The 22,479-nt window shown below is 50.5% G+C and overlaps 1 protein-coding gene across 1 annotated transcript in view; it reads right to left on the bottom strand.

The window, feature by feature from the left end:
* Window positions 1-22,479, bottom strand: part of SORBS1 (sorbin and SH3 domain containing 1) — a 244,631-nt gene that overhangs the window by 7,903 nt on the left and 214,249 nt on the right. Inside the window, exons 22-30 of the mRNA XM_048505888.1 lie at window positions 19,914-21,413; window positions 19,172-19,257; window positions 17,419-17,586; window positions 15,649-15,695; window positions 14,265-14,379; window positions 14,054-14,179; window positions 12,409-12,603; window positions 7,635-8,339; window positions 5,927-6,211 (exon numbers count right to left, since the gene is read on the bottom strand). Of these exons, the coding sequence (XP_048361845.1) occupies window positions 5,927-6,211; window positions 7,635-8,339; window positions 12,409-12,603; window positions 14,054-14,179; window positions 14,265-14,379; window positions 15,649-15,695; window positions 17,419-17,586; window positions 19,172-19,257; window positions 19,914-21,413 (3,227 nt within the window). The remainder of the gene's footprint in view (window positions 1-5,926; window positions 6,212-7,634; window positions 8,340-12,408; window positions 12,604-14,053; window positions 14,180-14,264; window positions 14,380-15,648; window positions 15,696-17,418; window positions 17,587-19,171; window positions 19,258-19,913; window positions 21,414-22,479) is intronic.

Raw genomic sequence — 22,479 nt, 5'->3', positions numbered from 1 at the left:
TTGGAGCAGGGTCATGGTGAGGGGACCACACAAAATTGGTGTCCAGAGCCCCACTGATGCTTTTGACAGTCCTGGGGTCAGCCATAATACTAGCAAATTTAAGAAGTAGCAGTCAAGCCAAGAGGGACCCCGAAGCAGCAGGTCCGAGCCCAATGTTAGATACCCCCGTCTGCCCTCCCTGAACTACCCAGCCCTCCTGTCCAGGGCCAATGAAACCTCCCCTAGATGAAGACTCCTTCAGTCCAGTCAGGTTTCTACAGGCCCCACCTGTCCTCACAGTTGAGCCAGGCAATCTAGATTCCTCCACAGGCGTTTTAATGCTTCTATCTTGCAAATTCCAATGGTGAATTCCCTGCTGTGGCCACTATGAATAGGATGAAGACATTAACCTGCAACAACTGCTTCGAAAAAGGCCTGCGTGGCTTTAGTCTCTGAGGACGGACGTGTGACCATTTTGGACGATGTTAACAATCTGCTCCATTTGAGCACAACTCAGAATTCAGAAACTTTATGTCATGAATGTGAGGAACTGCGCCTGACGATTGAGCGGCATTCCTAGCTTAGTGTTTTGGCAACCATTTATATTGACCAGGGGGAGATGTATAGCGATGGAGATGTATTTTCACTTCAATGTAACTGTCGCAAGATAAGACAGCCTGCTATTTGTAATGGAACTTTCTTTCTTTCCTTTCCTTGATCTTTTAAGGCCTAACACTTGCAGATCACTCGGCTGACTCTGGTGAGTTGCTCCCAGGGGAAAACAGGAAGGGTCCTTTGCCCTGCAGGGGGTAGACAAACGATATCTTCGTGTCACGACCTTGGGGCGCCTGAGCTCCAAAACAACTCTTTACGTACATTCTTTGGGGAAATGGGAGAGGGGATTCTTTGGGGAATACATGGACTGTTGTGTTCTTATGTTCTTAGGACTAACGAAAGCCAGCTCTGGCAGAACGGGCTTTGTCAAGCTGAGGACTTCGCTGCCTTTCAATAAACGCATCAAGCATCCAGAGTCTGTTTATTGTTAAAGGTCTGAGACCGACTGACAAAGAACTTTTAACATTTTTTTCTTGTTTTCACGGAACATTTTTCAAAATAACTTTTATTTCTGTTTGTTTTTCTCTTCTCTTTATTTTTCTTCTTTTAACAAAAACCAATACGTCTATTAGTATCATTGTTATTTGTCTTTATATTCTGGGACTTTGTTTACTTGACTGTGTATTTTAAAGTTTGTTTTTTTCTCCAATAAAGATCAAATTTAAAATTTTTTAGACAGGCGTACTGATTACCTGTATGAAATCTATGGCCCATTATGCATGGAATGTGTATCTCAGGGCTTTTCATCGCGAAGTGGGCTTGTAGTGGAGTCTCCTTGCATTTCTCTGTTTACAAGTGAGGAGGCACTCACTCCTGCTACACAGTTTTTCTGCAGAGAACTTTCCTGGGCCTCTGCTTCTTCTGGTTCTCTTAACTCTACCCATCAATTCCTTCTTAAAGGCACAGATCTCGGTAGTTGCAAGATAAAGGGCTTTTTAAAAGTCCTTTAAATTGCAGTTATATACCTGTGATTGCAGTTATATCAAAATTGTATCCCTTTTCCAAAAATAATTCCCCCAAATGAAAGAGGCAAATAAAGTTTTTAAAAGCCCTTCAGGGAGGGCAGAAATAGAGAGGGGGAGGTGGTGTGGAGTCAAAAGACACCCTGCTTGTACTGTTCCTTGGAGAAGCCCTCTCTGTTATTATTATACTGGGATATGGATATAAGCATTTAGAGAAGCAGGAAGGAGTCAAAGAGGGGGAGAGGGGGAAGGTGTGGATGGCTTTGTGAGTGGAAAGGTGGAACTAGGTAGGCTGGCCATGGGTGGAGGGAAGATGTCTGGGGCAAAGATGGGTTTATTGGCAAATCTGCCTGCTCTGGCAGTGAAGCAAATTAGAAGTCTAGAAGTAAGAACATAAGAACATAAGAACATAAGAACATAAGAACAAGCCAGCTGGATCAGACCAAAGTCCATCTAGTCCAGCTCTCTGCTACTCAAGATAGGTCTACCAGGTACCCTTTGGGGAGCTCACATGTAGGATGTGTGAAAGCAATGGCCTTCATGCAATGTTGTCTCCCGAACAATTGGTCTGTTAAGGCATCGGTAATCCTCAGATCATATAGATATCAAGATTGGTAGCCATAAATCGACTTCTCCATAAATCTGTCCAAGCCCCTTTTAAAGCTATCCAGGTTAGTGGCCATCACCACCTCCTGTGGCAGCATATTCCAAACACCAATCACACGTTGCATGAAGAAATGTTTCCTTTTATTAGTCCTAATTCTTCCCCCCAGCATTTTCAATGAATGCCCCCTGGTTCTAGTATTGTGAGAAAGAGAGAAAAATTTCTCTCTGTCAACATTTTCTACCCCATGTATAATTTTGTAGACTTCAATCTGGTCCCCCCCCACCTCTCCTCTCCAAACTAAAGAGAGTCCCAAACGCTTCGCAGCCTCTCCTCATAGGGAAGGTGCTCCAGTCCCTCAATCATCCTTTGTTGCCCTTCTCTGCATCTCTTTCTATCTCCCTCAATATCCTTTTTGAGGATGCTGGCTACCAGAACTTGACATAGTAATTCCAAGTGCAGTCACACCACTGTTTCTATATAAGGGCATGACAATCTTTGCAGTTTTATTATCAATTCCTTTTCTAATGATCCCCAGCATAGAGTTTGCCTTTTTCACAGCTGCCATGCATTGAGTTGACATTCCCATGGAACTATCAACTAAGACGCCTAAATCCCTTTCCTGGTCTGTGACTGATAGCACTGACCCCTGTAGCGTGTATGTGGTGTCGCTTACTGCGAAGAGAAAGGAAAATGAAAGCGGGGTTCCAGAAAATACGTCCGTACAAGAAATCTTGCCATGACGGACCTTCACCCCAAGCCCCTTGTGCATAATTGAACTATGAAACTGCCTCATCCTGAACCAGACTGTCCAGTCCAGAACTCTTGGCTCTTCTGGCCAGCAGAGTCTCTCGAAGATCTTTGGGTTCCTTCCTAACTGAACTACCAGGGACCTTTTGACGAGAGGGCCAAGGACTGAGCCTGGGATCTCCTGAAATGCAAAGTAGTCCCTTTGTAATGCCAGAGACATGCAATAACTTGCATGTGCAGATCTACCACAACAGATGTGACTTTTCTTCATCCCCTCAAATTCAAGGTAGACAGTTTATGCATTCAGCAACAACTAATCACTCATCAATGTACTTTAACCACTAATAAGAACATAAGAGCCGTGTTGGATCAGACCAAAGGCCCATCCGGTCCAGGATTCTGTTCCCAGCAGCCAAAGCTCATAATATGTACAATAGAAAGGGTGTGTGCAACAGAAATAACAAATAGCAACATTTGCACGCAACACGGCTAGCAGTCATAGACAGTATGATTTGTGTGTTTACTAAGTCAACAATACATACACTTAAGGGGCTGTGCCTCAGTACACCCTCAAGTGTATCTCTAATACACACATAAGTACATTCATAAGCATTTTGAACTGCTTCCCTAGTCACTGCCAGGATGAATATTATAACTAAATATTGAAAACCCTACACAGCTTCCGGGTCTGTTCTGGCCTTGAAAGTCTTCAAAGGCTCATGAGAATGTGGTATTTATAAAAATGTATTTTCAATGAAGACTTTTCAAGCCAGAACACATCCGGAAGCTGGCCAGCTCATGTTGGGTTTTCAATATCCTAAACAATAAGAGCCTTACAGGTGGAACGCCGCCTCGATGAACCATCCACAAATCCCCGCGAAGGACTCATTTGGAACAAAGCCGTCTGAGTCCTGCATGGCATTGGCCCGTCCTCCCGCCCTCCCGCGCTTCCTTTCCTGCCTTTTCTCCAGGCTGACCCCAACCCTGACCCTCCAAACCTTTTCAGCGGTCCTTTGAGCACCGGGCATCTCCCAGGTCTACTCAGGGGCGTCGAATCCTCCTTGCATTTTTCGGGCACGCTGGATGCCTGCCAGGGCCTGCCGGCTGCCTCCTGAAGCTGCCCCGGCCCAACAAGTGCCAATGCTGCTGCCCCAGCCTCCGGTGCTGCCCTGGCCCACCAGAAAACCCTAGTGGTGCCCCAGCCTGCCCGACAGCTCCTGGCTCTGTCCCAGCCCACCAGGCGCCTCTTGGCCAGGGGCGGATCTGCCAGAGGGACATGGGGAGTCACGTATCCCTGGGCACCATCCATCTGATCGCCCCCCACATCCCAAAGTCGTGGGTTGGGCTGGGAGCATGCTGTGGGCCCGCTGAGCGCCCCTCGGCCCAGCGCTGCCAGGGGAAGAGGCAGGAAGGCAACTGGCTACTGATGCAGGTTGAGCCCGGGGAGGGCGGCAGCAGCTGATGGGTCGTGCCGAGCTGCTTCTGGGGGGCCTTCAGTGGGGCTGTTTTTTTTAATAAAAATAAGGTCTTGCTCCGGGCACCATTTTCTGCCGGTCCTCCTCTGCTCTTGATGCTGTGCAGGCGCTCTGGACGCCTCCCGCTGCTCTTCCCTCTTCCCCCATGCTCTCTTCCAACCCACCAACAACATGTCCGCTGCCCTCCAGCCCCCTCTCCATCCCCCCATGCCCTCTCTTAACTCCCTTACTGCTGGCAGAGAACGGAGAGGTGGGTGGGGCGGGGTGGAGAAGCAGCTGCAGTGGTGGGTGGGCAGGGGTGCACCTCTCACCCCATCCCCCACTAGAGTCCATTGTATTAGGCCATAAAATGGGCTTGGTTGCTAGTTTAGTTATAATATTCATCCCTGCAGAGACTAGGGAAGCCATTGTAATAATGTTGTGTGGTGCTTATGAATGTACTTATGAGAGAAACACCAAGTTACCACACAAATTATACCGCCTATGACTGCCAGCTGAGTCATGTGCAAATACGGCTGGTTTGTTACTTTTAGGAAGCCCACGTGCCGGGTGACTGCAGCGGCCTCCTCCTCCCTGTGCTCCCCAGCAACTGGCCCACTGGGGCACACTGGCCCGGAACAGGAGGGAAGAGGTATCCGTCATCACCACGGACAGCCCCATCCTCCATGAATTTGTCCCCTCCCTTTTCAAGCCTTTCAAGTTGACATGACCCATCTGGGCATTCTGGGGCAGCAGGTCCACAGAGTAACGATGCGCTGTGTGAAGAAGCACCGCCTTGTGTCTCCCACCATTCCGCTTCCATTGCTGACCCAGAGTTCTAGTTTTATGGGAGAGGGAGAAAAGCCGTTCCTTGTCCTCTCCCACCAAACCACTCATAATTTCATAGACATCTATTCGCCTTTCTCCTAAAGAAGTGATGTGCAGGTACGGGGTTCACCTGATCTACCTTCTGACAAACAGTGAACAAAGGGGCCAAATTTATGTGAAGAGAACGGGGAATGGGTCCATAGTAATGTGGGAGAAGCTGGTGTCTTTCTGTAGAGAAGGTCCACAGCTCAGCCCTTTGGAACTTGTTCCGTTACAGACACTCCAAGGCTGATGACCCACTGCCGGCTGCTCCCTGCCCTCACCCCACGCCAGCATTGCTCTCCCTTTCCCCACAGAAAGTGAGAAGCACCTGCAGGGCAAGAGGAAGCGCATCGGGACAAGATTCCTCGCCCCAACGCGCTTCTGGCCTCACCACACTGCAGGGCGCCAGCGGGCCATTGGCCACACGGAAATTCTGGGAAGCAGAACTCTGGACTGAACCCACAACAACAGGCTCCTGTTCTCCCTTGACCAGACAGACCAATATCTGACTAACTACCAGGCACGTTTTACAGGAGGAGGAGGACGCCACCGTGCCAGAAGTACTGAACAGGGCCTGCTATCACGAGGGCTAGAGGCATTCTAAACGTAGTGGAATTAATAGTTGGATCAGCACATCGCATGAGGAGTCAGTGGCAATGAGCAGCAATCCCCCCGCCCCCTCCGATGGTTACCTGTGGCACAATGACCCTGCGTGTGAATCTAGGAGGTGGTTGGGTGGTGACAGCAGAAGAAGAAATTGCAGAGGGAGACAGAGGAGGAGCAGGTGGAGAGAACAGCTGCACCTCAACAGCTCCTTGGCTGGTGAAAAGATGGTCATGCTGGAGAGCAAGCAACCTGTCAAGCCATGCATGCCAGGATGCTCTTGCAAACAAGAAGGCCCATTTCCAAAACAAGTGCAGCCTTCCCAAACAAGTAACCATGCAAAAGCAGGCATGCGGAGTCCAGGCTGGTCTGTCCTATGTGAGCACTTCAGGCGGTGGGTGGCGCATAAGGCCCACGATGCCTGTTGCTTAGGATTTTAGTCTTTCCCTCTTATCAAGCGTGAGGTCCCTTAAGCGTGAGATCTTGGAAGGAACCAACTACAAAAGACGTGACGGACAAGGAAGCACAGACCAGAAGCATCACAACACAGAGCTTCTGTGGCTGACATTTCACACAGTTGGGACCCTTTGGGAGAGCGGCAGGATATCCCCTCCCCAGATGAATGGAAGCCACCTTAACTCCCTTCTAGTTTGGGACCGCCACTTCTCTTAAGCACACCCTAGCAAAATAGTGCTGTCTGTCTCACTAAAAGCCCCCTCCCCACTCAGAGGGGCTGTATGCAGAGGGTATCCCTCTCCGTCACAAGCGGAAGGAGCCATCGCTGGTCTCTCCAGCTGAAAGGACCAGGCAGCAGGTGCAGGGAAAGGCCTCTTCCGCCTGCGGAGCAGCTGCCGGTCTGAGGAGATGATGCTGATCCTGATGGGGCGGGGGTGGGGGTGGGGGGGCACCTTCATGGATTCACCAGCCTCTGACAACAGCAGCTAAGTCCCAGTGACCCAGGGTCCCCAGGCCTCCTGGCGCCGAGAGTGCCGGGTGGGAGGACAGGACACGGGCCGGTCAGTTCAGCAGAAGAACCGGACTGCATCTGGCTGAGGGAGCCTGAGGTTTCCGTTCACAGAAAATGGCAAAAATGTTCAAAGGAAGACTAGCATGGCCCGTTCCCTCGATTCAAGGCGTGGCCGTTCCCTCGATTCAAGGAGTGGCCCGTTCCCTCGATCCAAGGTGTGGCCGTTCCCTCGATCCAAGGTGCGGCCTTTCCCCTTGGGAGGCCTGAGGAGACTAAAACTCTCCAACAAGAGGCCAAAAACTGTGAGGTCCAGCAATGTTATGAAACCAACTGCTTCACACAACTCTTCCTAGCCCATGTCAAGATTCCCGTGAGGACAGACCTTGATGAAGACACAGGCATTGCTACAGGAGACACTCCACAGTAATCTGTTTCCTAAATCTGAGCCTATCGTGGGGATGCACTATTTTATTTAAAAACTGCGTGTAACTGACTGCCTCGATGGCGTACCCACGAGTGAGGAGAGGACTGTTCCGCTCAGGGCTGCCACTCTCCAGAAAGCCAGGCACAAGGGTTGTGTGACTGAGTCACACAGGACTAAATTCCTATTCCCATACAAGAGAATCCTCATTCTGTTAGTTCCTAGGATGCTGCAACCAAACAGACTCCAGGGACAAGACTTTACTGTTAGAGCTGTCAAACAAGAGTCAACAAGAGTCCACAGTTGCAACTGGCTCACATGGAGACCAGCAGCTGTGTGCCCACAACCCACACTCCCAAACACACAGTAAGACTGCAGGGTTACAACACACACATGCAGGTGAAAGTACCTTTATGGCCCTGCTTGGATTCTCCTTCCATTCACCTTGCTCACCTCGGCCCAGGTGCCTTTTGCTGGGACCCTCTCCCTGCCCCTGACTCTGCCTGCTTCCCTCAAAGGTCGGGAGGGGCTTCTCTGGCCAGCTGGCACACAGCTCTGGCCTGGGGCACGCCAGCCTGGCGGCATCAGTAGGCAGGCCACTGCAGTCTCTGCTAGCGGCAGCCCCTTCCTCACTGGCAGTGCTCTGGCTGGCCCCCCGGCTCCTCTGGGCCTGGTCTCGCTGGCCGAGGACATCGCTGAGCTCTGAGAGGAAACTGCTGGGGCTGCCGACCGCAGAGGAAGGCGAGCCCCCGTGGGGGGAAGGGGAACGAGCCCACTTTTCGTCGCTTTGCAGAGGACTCAGGCTGAGGTTGTGAGCAGATGACTGCGGCCTGGAGGGGCAGGAAGGCGGTGGGGAAACGACACCCCTCGAACTGGGGGAGCTGCAGAGATGAGGAGGGTGGGGGCCGATGGGAGGCAACTGGCTGATATGACACAGAGAAGAATGGGGAAGAGGCGGCAGAGGAGGGGTAGTCGCTGGCGTGCTGCTGCGTGACACCCCCAGGGTCAGGGAAATCCACTCCGTGGTAACGGCGTGCAACTCAGGAGACAGGGCTGGACGCACGAAAGGCAAAGGCGGAGGAGTTGGTGTGAAAAGCAGCTCAGAACTGAGAGACTTGAGGGAAAAGAAAGAGAGAAGGAATAAGCAAAAAGGTTAGGAAGATAATGAATGAATGAATTAATGAATGAATGAATGAATGAACGAACAAACGGACAAATGAAGCAAGACAACGTGGGGGAAAATTTTTAAAAGCCGGTCTGTGGCCAGGCATAGAAAAGCGGGGGGGGGGGGGGGGCCGGTTTGGAAATGTGGAGCTGGCGTTTTCTAAAGCATGGCAGAAATGGAGGCAGAGGGCCAGGAATCCGACATAACTGCTGAGTTCTATGCATGCGCTGACAGCAAAAGGGGGGGGGAGGGCAGCCAGATGAGACCACAATCCAGACCCAACGTTCTCAGCCCCCCCCCACCCCCCACAGCTGTTTTGCTTCTCCTCAGAAGATCCTGCAATGGCTGCCACACACGCAAACTTTGCTGAAAGGTAGAATTCATTTACAAAGTCACTGTGACTCTCAGGGGAAAAACTAGATGTGAGGGTGGCAGTTTTGTGTGCAAAGACCGGGGGGGGGGGGGTCCCTATGAAGCAGGAGCATCGATCTGAAACGCGGCTTGGCCCAAAGGAGGCGCTGGGTCCTTCCTCTACCCTGCCTGCAACCGGAGAATTTTTTAAAAGCCACGACTCTCCCAGAAGCCACTCCACCTGCCACCCGCCACCCCCACCCCCCAGGCGAGAAGCCAGAGCAGCAGCTGGGGAAAAAGCACTGTGGGTGGAAACACTTAGGGGTGGGCTTCCTTCCACCTGCCCATCCTGGGCTTTAAATGGCCGGCCGCCTCCCTGCCCCGTGAGGAGCAGCCGTCACTCACACAGAGCCGGGGCAGGCTGGTTGTTGTGCCAAAAGGTGGGGAGGGGAGTCTGTCCCTCAGGCATCTGTTTAACCCTTCGGCTGAAATCAGAGGGGTCTAAAAATAAGCAACACCAGCCTGTAGCTCTTTCCCACCAAAAGATCTTGGGTGGTTTTTGAATTCATTGGCCCCCACTTTCTGAACCTCCTTTGTTGTAGGATGCTGCTGTTGGGTTCTGATGCTTGGATTGCCCCCCTCCCCCCAGGGCCAGGTGGGACAGCGGCGGTCCATTCTCCCACCCCTCCCCGCAACTGAAACACCAAGCTGGGCCCACCCCTCTCCCCCCCCCACTTGCTCGCCCACCTGCTCACAGTCCTTTGGGACTATTTTCTACTGTGGAAGCCCCCACTATTGACTGCACTTTCATCTTTCCGTGGGAAAGGATATAGTAGCTCTCCTCATCTTTGCACAGCCTCCAAAAAGGGCTCTGTGTTTCATGGAGCCCCAGAAGAAAAACAAACCCTCCCACTTGGCTCTCCACGATAAAAAGGGATTGGTTGAGGAGAGCGCCACGACAGGCCTTCTATGTGGGCCAAACAGATGAGATCCCAGGAGATCCACAACCTCTCGGTGTCCTTTTCTATTGAGCTGAAGATCAGGGCTGGGGGGTGCAGGGGAGGGGGCTAAACCCAGTGGGGGGATTCGACTAATTGAACAACCGGTTCCGGTGGTGGGATTCAAATAATTTAACAGCTGGTTGTTTACAAGCACCATTTTAACAACTGGTTCTGCCGAAGTGGTGCGAACCGGCCGAATCCCACCACTGGTCTTACCCCTGCACGGTTTCCCAAATCCAAACTGGGGCCCCCACCCCTTTAGTGAAAATAAGGGACAGGTTAACTAGTGGGGTCTTTTAATCCTTTACAAAGCTATTAAGAACATGGGGGCAGCTTGTCAGGGAAACCAGGCGTGAATCTAGGGTTGTCAACCTCCAGGTGGGGGCTGGAGTCCCCCAGAATGACAGGCGCTCTCCAGACCACATACACCACTTATGTGTTTATTTCAAACATTTACTCCTCCTGAAGAAAATGGCTGCTTTGGAAGGTGGACTGCATGGTCCTGTACCCTATCATGGCTCCTCCCCTTTCTAAACCCCGCCCTCCCAGGCTCCACCCTCAAACTCCAGCTATTTCTGACCCTGGAGCTGGCAACTCTGGTTAAAACCCCTCTACTCTCTGTAGCCCCTTCTGCACAGCACGGGGAGAGCGGGGTGCAGATGGGGTAAAGTAACCTGCTATCCTACTGTTTTGTTGCACGCAGGCAGCCAACGGAGTCCACTGGAAGCAATGCAGGCGGCTGTCACGCTTTTGCATAGAGCTGCGTCTTTAAAAAAACAAACACCTCCCCTTCCATGTTGCGTAGCTGTGTGGGGAGGACCTTTAAAAACGGGGAAGCAAGGGCTTCCCGGAGCAGCCGTTTGCTCGCGAAGGGCTGCAATCCATGTTAACACTAAAAAATTGGTTGTCGAAAAACCCAGGCGGGGGGGGGGGGGGACATAGGGCGGACTTGCGTTAGGAGTGGGATCCATGCGAAGCTCCCCCCCAACGTGGGTTTCATGTCGTGGTTAGCTCAGGTTGATTGGCCCGTGCGGAAGGGGCCTAAGTGGGCCCTGTTCACACAGGAGCAGCCGGCCTCTGTCACTGGCCATCGAATGACTAACAGCCATCTTTTATCTCTGCCAAGTCTAGACTGACGCTGCTCCTCACAAAGGAGACGCTTCTTCACGGCAGAGCTCAGCAGTGCAGCTCTCAGAACACACACAAGAATTGTTTGATTCGTCTTCAGGGCTATGCCTGGTGTCAGGGACACCCACACACCCCTTTGTCGTCAGATCTCTCTGTCCAGAAACACAGAAAATGTAACTGGATGATGATGAACAAAAGGGCACTCCATTGACGTAGCCCTGATCGGAGAGTCTCCACGCCAGCACTGAAGATGGACGACTGTAACTCCACCGCACAGCGCAAGCAGGTCTGGAACCATTCTCAAAAGGAATGAGTGCAAAGTCTGGTAACGAGCAAGTGGACCCTCCTATTAAAAATAAAAATGACCACAAGGCTGCCTTTGGCTGATTCCTCTCAAAAGTCTTTTTCATTACAAAACCCCTTTGTCTTTTTGCCAGAAGGAGGTTCACCACCCTGCTATTTGTCCACAGCTACACACCTTTTTGATGATAAGGGAGAATGAAACACATTGATAAAATCCTTAAGGCAAATTCCTATGGCACGTTTAAATCATACTGAGTTGAGCCCAATAGCCCCTAAGAGAGGAATAACATTTACAGAGCATTAATTTTTGAGCGTCTAAGCTGGTATTGGAGCTTTGGTCCGTTATGCACAGAGGGCTTCCACTGAGGTTCTTTGCCCCGCAGAGGGGTCTCCTCACAGTTCTCTATTTACACGCCCGGAGGTGTTGCAGCTGGCCTGCCTCAACTTCCAGGTTGTTCCTGGTCAATCGCAAGATTGCCAGCTTCTTTTTAAAAAGCCCTTTGATTTTTTATATCATTATTATTCATATTGCTACTGCGATGGCTTGTTATTATTAATTTTGGGTTGTTGTTTTTTAAAAGCCAGCCATCAATTCCCCAGAAATGCCTGTGAGGAGTGGGGGGCTGGGGGCTGGGGGCTGGGGGTGAGCAGAAACCCCAAAGCCAGGGAAAACACTGGGGTTTGCCTGCTCTCCGGAACGGCAGGGCTTCCAGGGTCTGTGGATGTGGCTGCAATCAAAACTCTGCCTGAAGGAGATGCACCCTCCCCCTCCCCTTGTGAGGCAGAGCACCAGGGCAGGACCAGTCTTTGATTCCTGGAAGCCCCCCCCCCCCCCCCGTCTTGTTGGTCTCTAATTTGCTACTGGACTCGAATCTAGTTGTTCCACTGCAGACCAACACAGCTACCCTCTGAAACTTTAAATCACAGCCAGGTTGACTCGTGCCGTTAAGCCCACGGACAGTTTTTTTCCCAGCATGTGAGGACAAGAGGAGAAAAGCCTGGTTAGCATCTGAGCCCCGATCGAGTGGGCACGCGCCTGCCGTCTTCCGTGCCGGCCACTGAGTAGACCTGGCTCAGGCAGTGGCCAGAGACGGACAACATCTTACCCCCGGGAGCTACGGTGACCTGATGGAACCAGATGCCTCCTGCTTTGGCATCAGTTGGCAAAATAGGAATTCTCTCCAGAGAACAGCGACGCCACCCAGTTTGCGGCCGGCCGGATCTAAGGCAGGTACCTGCGGGGAAGCTGTCGTACTGCGGCTGGGGGAGGGAGCGAGAGGCCGGTCGGCACAATCCAGCACGTTCTTCACCACGGGCCGCTTGAACACCTCCACATACGTGACGGGGAAGATGCCGTGGCGGCTGGAGCCGGGGAGTCTCCCTTCGTACCAGTTCTCATCCACTCGCCGAAGCAGTGTGATTCTGTCCCCCTGCAGGAAGCAGCAATGGGGTGAGAAGGAGGGAGGGGCCAGTTGATGCTCGAGATCTGCAGGGAAACAGGCTCTCCACTCGGTCATCCCCCAACAGAGGCCACTCTTACAAGCCCGGGTTTTCCAGGCGGTTGTGGGACCGTAAGCGGTGGCACAGCAGTCAAATAGCCCAGACCTGCCGATTGCACCAAAGACTGGCCATTAAGCAGGCTGTGGCTAACATTTGAATGGAGACCACCAAGCAAGATCAGGCGTGCTACACGGAGGGAAGTGACGGCAAATCACCTCACCTCGAAGACAGTTTGGGTTTCTGTTGCCTGAACCTGGTTTTGATCTTGCTTTGGACTCAAAACTTGGCAGTGGCGTACAGCTAGTGGGGACATGGGTATCCCATGTCCTCGGGTGCATGCTGTTTCATCATGGGGGGCACCCAGCACCCCCCCACGAGGCAAAATGGTGTGCGCTGTGGCCGCCGAGCCCCCCCTGCAGGCCAGCTCCTGCCCTCCCTAGGGTGGAGCTTGGTGGCCGACGGGCCAGGCCAGTTCTGCGGTGCTGGCCGGGCCAGGAGCCGGTCTGCCACCGCGGTGCCCATCCGAGCCGCCCCCCCAAGCCCCACCCCCACCCCCGCCTTCCATGCTGGCTCCTGTAAGCGGTCATGCCCCAGGGCACCATTTAGGCCTGGTACGCCACTGAGACTTGGCTCTGTTCCTCCTTCTGAACTTGATGCCTGTTTACATTAAACTGCTGAACCAGATGTGAGATGCTTCCAACTTTGCTCGGTGAGGGTCTGTCTACAACAGGTACTCAGTATTATCATTTGCACTTCCCGTTTTTATGGCTCTGCTCCGAGGGATTGGACCCTTCATCTCCATTCTAACACCGTTACAGGCTTTCTGGCTGACGAACCCAGAGACCACAGAAGAATGCAAGACGAAAACACACAACCTACAGTGGCTGTGGTGGGTATGATGAAACGCACAGGGAAGGAAAGGTGGAAAGGGTCCCAGTCACCTTGGCGACTACGAAACCAACGTCAGGGGTGGGAGGATTACATCTCGTCAAAATTCCACAGAAGAAGTTCACCACAGCCGGAGAGGGTTTCTAGCATCACATGCATAAAACTAGACCTTTTTACCCTGGATTAAGTAATCTAGACTAGTTGTATTTTCTCAGCCTTTATTCAGGTAACACTGTCCATGCTGAAAAGGGTCAGGAAAATTGGGCCTTGAAACACTCAAACTGGGGGCTCGGGGGGGGGGGGCAGGGAGTACACAAAGCATCTGGAGGCTATTGAAGGGTCTGGATGCAAACAGCTGTTCCACAACCAGACAATTCAAGCAGCTGTACATTCAGCTAGAAAATGCAAAGCTGCGGCACCTCCCAACACCCAGAATCTGCATCTCCTGTGGAAAAAAATCCTCGTGGGTTTTACAGACTCAGACCTCAGTACCTTTTTGAAAGACATTTCCACTTGAGTGTCTCCATTGAAATTAAACTTGGCAACTGCATCTCCGTATTCCAAGATTTGCAATGGTGGAGTTTTCTTGGGCTGGCATTTTTCTGTGGCGGGAAGCAGCTGAAGACGAAAGGTAGACAGGCGTCAGGACTCTGAACAAGGCTCCCACCGGTGACCCACAGCGTTGTGATAGCAAGTCAAGTACCTCTATATAGGACCGTGGGAAGATGCCCACTCTGCCGTGGTGTTCTCCTTCATACCAGTTCTGATCAATCTGCTTATAAATGTAAACAATATCCCCTTTCTGCAGTGGGAGTTCCCTGTTAATAACATATGGGTATTACGTTAATTGCTATTGGATAAAAACTAAAAATGTAGACAGCAAACATATAATTATGGTCCTATCAGGCTTATGGTCTGATTCAGCTGCAAGAAATATTTTTGGAAATTCCCTCTAAAATTCTGGCAGTTCTCTGACAAGAGGTGGCAGGCCGGGACCCACGGAGCAGCCAGTGCAACGGCCCTTCCTGGCCAGCCGGGTGAAGGGGGGAACGGGCTGCCACGGGGTGACCCAACTTTCAAGGGTTTTCAGATCAAAACCACCCCTCAAAGGGGTGCCTGGGAGGCTGAGGGAGCAAATGCAGGGTGAGTGAAGCCCTCTGGGGTACACCAAGCAGCAGGCACGTGATGCGCATAAATCAGTGGCGAAGGGCCTCCTGTAAAATCGTGGGTGTTTCCAAAAATCATCACACAACCCTCCCAGGAGAATAAAAAGCCCACAAAAGGTCAACGTCCTCATCACCAGAGATGCCACGTTGTTCCTGAGGAGGAAAATAGCAGTGAAGGGCCTTCCAAAAGAGAAGGGGATCGGGCCCTTCCTCAGAACTGATCCCCACATGAGGATTTACTGGGGCACAAATGTCTACAAGTCATGCATCTGAATGGAAAAAATGGCACAGGAAGGCTGAACATATCACATGGTGAGCTTGGGGTGAGTGGAAGATAATGTCGAGGCTCAGCCAGGTTTTCCCAAGGGCTCCCCTGTCCTCTGGACAACTTCAGGTCTTCTCCCCTCTCATGCTGTGTTTCCAGAGCAGCTTCACACATGACAAAAATGACACGTGTTCAGCTGACCACTACATTCCTCGTATGGAGAATGAGGTGTTTTCTTGTTTGCACTAACAGGGTTAGGAATTCTGAGAGATTTTCCCAGGAACAAACTATTTCTCCCTCAGCAAACGTCCTTGCAACAGAAGTTTTAAAGAAAACTGTTGGGAATCCCATGCAGCAAGACAGCACCCGCTGCGCTGATTTTCTAACTTTTAAATAAAAATCTGGAAAAGCCCATGACAGCCGTGCAAAGTGAGACATGGATCATGAGGACAGGAGCACTGACTGTGGAGCACAGAAATTGGCTGAAGAACAGAGAAGCATCCAATTGGTTTCCCAACTAGAGTCTGTCATTTGGGGAGGGCTCTCTCTCTCTCTCTCGCTCTCGCTCTGTGTGTGTGTGTGTGTGTGTGTGTATGTGTGTATGCACTCAGTGTGAAAGGGATGATGGAAACAAACAGCCAACCATTTATACTCACTTTAATGTCTGAGCTTTGAAGTCAAACTTTGCTCTGGCTGCCCTCATCTGAAGATTGAAACAACACCGTTAAAATAACTACCAAGTTCTCTACATATAGTGAAAAGGTATGGAAATTCATTTCAGCCGTACTAATGCCAAGCACAGATGTGGGGGAGGGGGCAGACATTCCTCTGGGCATTTTGTTTTCTTATGTCACTGGAGAGTCTAGAGCTTATGCACAGGCCCAAGGAAGGAAATACCCCTCCTCCTTCTGGTAGGAATGAGAGCCAAAAGGTAAACACGAGGCTTGCCTTTCAGCTTTTCCATCGCTACAAAACCAGCAAAACTAGTTTTAACAGAGGCACACAAAACGAGGCCTGGCCTTACAAGCCAGGGGCATCCACGGCTCTGAGAAAACTACTCCCAGCCTATATCAGAAAGCAGCATAAGGTCAGCCTTGTTGATGGAGGGCTCCAATCTGCTTTGTGATGGTGATAGCCCACCCTGGCCTGGTCTTGTCTGGCCTCAGAGGCTAAGTGAGGTCAACTTGGGCTGGTACTTGGGTGGGAGACCACCAAGAAAGATGGGAGCTGCAATGCACAGCCAGGCCCCTCTGCCCATCTCTGGCCCTGAAAACCTCATGGGGTTGCCATACATTGGCTGCAACTTGGTGGCACTTGAGTAGCATGAATGACAACTGCTCCAGTGACAAAGAGATCCACAAAATTTAGAATCCTCTCTTGAGTGCAGAGATGCAAGACTTGCGCTGCACCCCGATTCTTCCCCAGGGCTAAGGAAGCCCTCCCTGAAAGCTGACTGCACACTTGAACTGAGCATAGTTACTATCCCATTTCTTTTAACGATTGCCTGGAAAGAGACAAAAGAGAAGGAGTACAGAGAAACAGGATGTTCGAACAAAGTCTGTACTTCTGAAAGAACATGCTTGGGTCCAAATGGGATGGGGGATCTCAGCTTTTCCAGGGGCTTCTTGGATTGCATGCAAGGAAACCTGTGCACACATCCTGCGCCTGTTGGCACACAGAACACATTCCCCAGCCTGCTTCAAATGGTGTGATGAGCAGGTAAAAGCCTGCTGGGCTGGTTTTATTGGCATGTGAACATACTTCAGGAAGAGCCTGATACGTCCCCTGTGATTGGGTTGGACGACATTGGGATCTGTGGCCCGGGCTGCCCAGTTCTTCTGAATTATGTCCCCTTGAAAAATACCTCTCTCCTTTGTCTCCTTCAAAAGAGAATTATACCACTGCCGTTGCATGTTGATTAAAACAACCCCCCAAAACTTGAATCATGCTGAGATACCACTGCATTTTCTACCTTGCCATGGGAAAAAGTTAACAAAAGAAAGGAAAAAAGAAAGAACAGCGCGGCCTGGTTAACCGAGACAGTCCCTCACATGGCCAAGATCAGCAACAAGACAATGAAGTTTCTAAGCATCAGGCACAGACAAGGAGAGAACGGAGCATGATGTGATGCAGAAGACGTAACAAACACACTCTGATTTGCTCGCTATAGCTGATACTTAAAAGCATGCACCAGCAGTCTTTAGCAGGCATGCTTTATCATATACAGCTCTGGACAGAGATATTAAGTCATTTGAACACGGCCAAAAGTCAAAAGCAATTTCTAAGTGAAGCCAGAATGGGGAAAAACAAAAGAAATAAAAATCAACACACTTTCCGGACAGCTAAATGTTGGCTTAAAAGCACAACACTATGAGAGCCAAGTATGACATCGGGTCAAGCAGCAGACTGAGGCAACTATAACAGACCTCTGACCCAGATTTTCTTTTTGATGTATCGTCTACATTTAGGAGGTCCCCAAACCGCTCATTAGTGATAAATTGATGGTGCGTAGGAATGACCCCTGTGTGCCTTCTAGCAGCAATATCGGCCTCTTCTTGCTCACGCTTAAGCCGTCTCTGGTCCTCTAAAAGTTTCTGCCATAAAATTGCAGAAAATGGGCAGTAAATCATCTAGTTTATGGCATTCACAAATTGCCAGCAGATTATCAACAGTAAGCAAATATGTATCTATTCTCTCCAGTATATTCCAACAAATATAATGGAAATGTTCAGAGAAATCACACTAAATACAAGTAATTGTACAAGAGCTAAACACAAGTGACTGTGTGCTGGACTTAATCAATCACTAAGAGCTGCAACAAATCAGGGGTCTGTGCAGTGAGAGCCCCTCACTTGAGTGACCTTTGAAAGCATCGGACTATTTCATGGAGAATCTCTGGCCCGGTCATTCTGCCAGATGCCAGATGCCAGGGTCCAGGCTGGGCATTCTTGCCGGGGCCTCCTGCTGGTTTTGGATGAAACCAGGATCCTGGGACACTTGCAGCCTTTGACCTGCTTCCGCAAGGCCGTTCTTGCAATGCTCTCCAGACACACCCCAGCGGGAAGGGTGTGCCCAGCTGATTAACTTGCTTCGGCTGATAGTTTGTGTAACCAAAGTAAAGCTTTAGCAAGCTATGAAACTAAGGCTTCAAGGCATTCCTCAGGACAGACTGCAGTCAGAAAACAACATCAGCAATAGACCAACTGAAAGTGCAAGTAAAAAGTTATTTTTTAATTCTCTAATGGATACAAAATGTGCACAAATATTTTTCCCGATTACCCTTCTGTGATTGCTCAGTATGTCTGAGCTCATTTTCCAGTAAAGCCAAATTGAGGCACACTATAGTGAGTTACCTAGTGGCCATCTTCTCGTACAGAGGCCTTTAACCTTTCCAAACCTGGAATCCACCTTTAAACCCCAAGAGACACCAAAGTGTAAGCACAGGGGAACAGAGTCACATGACAGGAAGAGGGGAGCCAGAGCCAGGAGCTGGGCAGAAGACCAAGTGAGCCGAGCACCAGGACGGATTCCACAGTGAGGAATAAGGCAAGGATCAGGGCCTCAGAGGAGTCTTCTTCAGCACCTTGATGGGCCTGGCCTGGCTGTTGTGCTGCACCTCTGTGTGCAAAGACAGGCGGGAAGCAAACTGCTAGCTATGGAGTCTGCCCATAAAGTTGGCAGCTCCACAGGGCCTCTGCGACCCCGCAGGGGATGCTCTGAGCCCCCATAGGCTGAAGGCCCCCATTCTGGCAGGTCTGGAAGCGAGAGTCTTCAAAGGAATTTCATTCATTTCATCAAGGGGGAAATGTAGGTAAGTTCTTTCTCAAGGGAAAAATACCATCAAACCAAATTTCACCTTCAGGTTACTAATTAGTAATGGTTCTGCTCATACACTTAACTGGAGGGCCTTCTTTACTTTCCCCCTAGTTTTACCTCGGGAGAAAGTAAATGGATATCACCAAACCATTAGCTGCATGTCCTCCTGGTATTCTGCATCCCGTTCCTGCCCACGATCTAAACTTAAATGGTGGCTTAAAAGGCAAAGCAGTTCTTACGCGTCCTGCGTTAAATCACAATTTTACCCATATATCCCTGCTTCAAAGTAGCCTTGGTCCGGTCCAACACAGCTCCTTCCAATACCCCCCTCCATCCCCGCACACTCCCAATTCTCTGGATTACCTCTTTGTCATCCTGTCGTCTGCGGAGAATTTCTTCTGGACTCTCCATGTAATCGAGTGGAGCAAAATGCCTGGGCGATTCTGAATCTACTTGAAAACAACACGGTGTCATTAAACCCCAACATAGTCAACCAGCAGAACCAGAAAATAAAATTTTTTTTGGGGGGGGGGGGGGACACATCAGTTCCTGTTGGGCAATTTGCAAAGAAATGTCAGCCACACCCAGGGGGCTATATTCTTTGGGGAGCTATATTTGCCTAGAGGCTGAGGCAAATTAGAGCCAAAATAGGGAACACCCTGCCCGCCCCCCAAGCCCCACAAGGACACATAAAGACTTGTCATTTACAGAATATGATTTAACGCTGTGCCACTGAGGAAAACTTCATCACTGCATGCAAAAACACAGATGCACACGCACACGCCCCCCCCCCCGCCCCCCCAAGTACCACAAATACTGTTCCTTATGAAGAGACCTGGGTTTATTCATTTAGTTCCTTGGGATGCAAATTGGTAAGGGATTTAAAGCTGGCCTTTGTAAATAATTCCCATCTGTTGCCTCTTGAGAGAAAGGAGGTAGAAACAATTCCTCACAAGCTTAGACATATCCTGAAATGCAAGGCTAAGCAAGACACTCCAGGCCAAGAGACACGCAGGAAAAGGCAGGGTTGGGGGCAGAGAAAAACAGAAAGGACACGTCAAGTGGGAGACGGATGAAGGAACAGAAAAGTACACAAAAAGGCCACCTCGAAGGTACGTCCTGAGTTCCCTTTGTGGGTTGTTGTTTGGGTCCAAACTGTGGTATAAAGTATAAGGAACAACATTTCCATTATTAACTTCTGGAATGTCCATCAGGGAAAAAGAACTATTTCGGCCACTCTCTACGACTGGGAAGTGGCTCAGGCTTTTGACAATGTCATAAGAAGAGAGGCGCATGGGAGCAGGAGGTTTCTCCGGGGTGTGTGGCTCATGAAAAAGGGGGCTGTCCCGGCCTGCCAGGTTTCCCCACGGCCAAACCAGGTCATTCTGGTTCTCAGAGCCGCTTCCTGGCTGGCCTCCAGGACACTGCAAAGGAAATGTCTTTCTGGCGTAATGTGGCAAGGGCTTTTTCAACCGGAATGGAAGCGGGCTCATGAGGTAGACGTTCCTGGGGAGAAGGTGCATGTCACCGGTCGCATCTCCTCTCCCATACTGCTGCTGTTCGTGCCTCCGGATGGTTGTGAACCTTGTATAGGAAGCTGGGCAGGTCCCTTTGCACTTGTTTAATTTATACTTCAGAGGGCCATTGATGCTGCCTCCGCTGTCATTGGATGCATTCGATATGAGGTCTGACTTGTCAGTGCATGCCAAGAGTGTGTCTGCAGAAGCCACGTCACTGAACTCAGACGCCAGATCCTCCGCATTGCTACAACACTGTGACCAGGTATCGTCAGCTAGGTGGGCAACATCCTTGTCTTCCAGACTGGGCTTGGAAAAGTCCAGCAGATATTCGGCTGAGCGTGCTGAACTCAGGTAGCTGTTCGAGAGACTGGGAGCTGGGGATTTGCTCTGGGCCCTGGAGAAGTTGAGCGCAGGCATTGACCGGGATCTCTGAATGAGCAGCTCAAAGGCGGTGATGCGTGAGGAGACCGTGTGCTTGGGGATCTGCTCCAGGTTCTCCCGGCTGGGGGCAGGCTCCCTCTTGTCCTTCAGATCGTTCTCAAATTGGGAGGCGAGGCTCCGCACGCTGCAGGACGAAATGGTGCCCAGCTGGATTCCAGAGCGGTCGATCTGATGCATGTTTTTGTAAAGCAGGGAAAACTCGGCCCCGTTCTTCCAGGAGCCAGGGACGCACCCTTTTTGTAAGCCAGCTGAGCCATATTCTTGCAGGCTCTGAGTGCTACAGGATTTGACAGAGCACCCGTGAAGGGACTTCATCAGCAGGTTCTCCAAACTCTCTCCTGCTGCATTTGTCTGGAAGGGTTTCTTGCTGTCAAAAGTGGCAAATGAGTTGCGGAGGTTTTCGCAGCTCTGAGTTTTTTCATGAGGCAAGAGGTTACTTTTCTGGTCCTGCCCAGAAAAAGGTGGAGCGGCCAGCCGGGGTTTGAATTTGGACGGAAGCACTTCGGCAATACAGACTTTTGCAGCTGACAGCGGTTTCTGATGCACACACAGGTGGCCTAGTGTAGTGGTATTGCTAGGGTTAAGGGTTCGACTATTAACTGAAGAGGATGCAATCATATGAGCATTCCCACCTTTACGATCCACTGGAAAGCATGCAGAATAAAATAAACACAACCTGTTAGCTTAAGTGTGGCAAAGCTCTCAGCAAAGGGGGAAGGGGGAATTGACATGCTTTGGGTTTCACACAGTGCAATCTTGAGGGAGGCGGTGTTCCAAAGGAGTAAGAAAACAGCCAAGCCGCACTGCTGCTGAACAAGAGAGAGACGTAGATCCGGAGCCAGCAAGGGATCTTCTGGACTAAGGAGAAAGGGCCAGGACGAGTCAGCCCTCTCAGGGCAGGCAGAGATTAAGGGCTCCTAGGGAAAAAACTAATCCTGCAATTCATGATCTGCTGTGATGTCAACACATGCAAACTTTCAAGTTAGAGTGACGGTTCCATCAAGCTAAGTGGACAAGCAGCAAATTCTCAGCACAACAGAGGTACTAACTGTTCCCCCCACCCCACCCCCCGGACTCCTGTAGGTCTCTAAAATCTTTCAGGCTTAAAGAGGGCGGAAGATCTCCAACACACTAAAAAAAAAAGGATAATGGAAAAGAACAGCTTGGCCCTGGTAGGCGGACACTTCTCTCAACAGCAACACTCGGTCTCCAAGAGAATCCTGGAGAATCCAGCTGGGAACTAAAATTTATAACCTTGCCAGGCACAAAGTCGGGCATATTTACAGGTCAGCAATCCCTCGTCAATGCCTTGTGTGCACTGAAAGCAGAAAGGGGCTGTGATTGGATGACTGTCTTAATAAGCAGACGGCTAAAATAAATTTGTATTCAAATATTGTATTGTCGAAGGTTTTCATGGCCGGAATCACTGGGGTGCTGTCTGGTTTCTGGGCTGTATGGCCGTGATTCTAGCAGCATTCTCTCCTGACGTTTCACCTGCATCTGTGGCTGGCAGCATCTTCAGAGGATCCTCTGGAGATGCCAGCCACAGATGCAGGCGAAACGTCAGGAGAGAATGCTGCTAGAATCACGGCCATACAGCCCGGAAACCACACAGCACTATTCAAATATTGTTTTTCAAATAATTGAGAATTAGTGGACTCATTATGATGTCTAGTGAAGATCAATGTTTCATTGCCAATCTATCAAGTG

The sequence above is a fragment of the Sphaerodactylus townsendi genome, linkage group LG08, assembly GCF_021028975.2.
Source record: "Sphaerodactylus townsendi isolate TG3544 linkage group LG08, MPM_Stown_v2.3, whole genome shotgun sequence".
Lineage (NCBI taxonomy): Eukaryota > Metazoa > Chordata > Lepidosauria > Squamata > Sphaerodactylidae > Sphaerodactylus > Sphaerodactylus townsendi.
The sequence above is the reverse complement of the archived record's forward strand: the minus strand, read 5'-3'. Positions and strand labels throughout refer to the sequence as shown.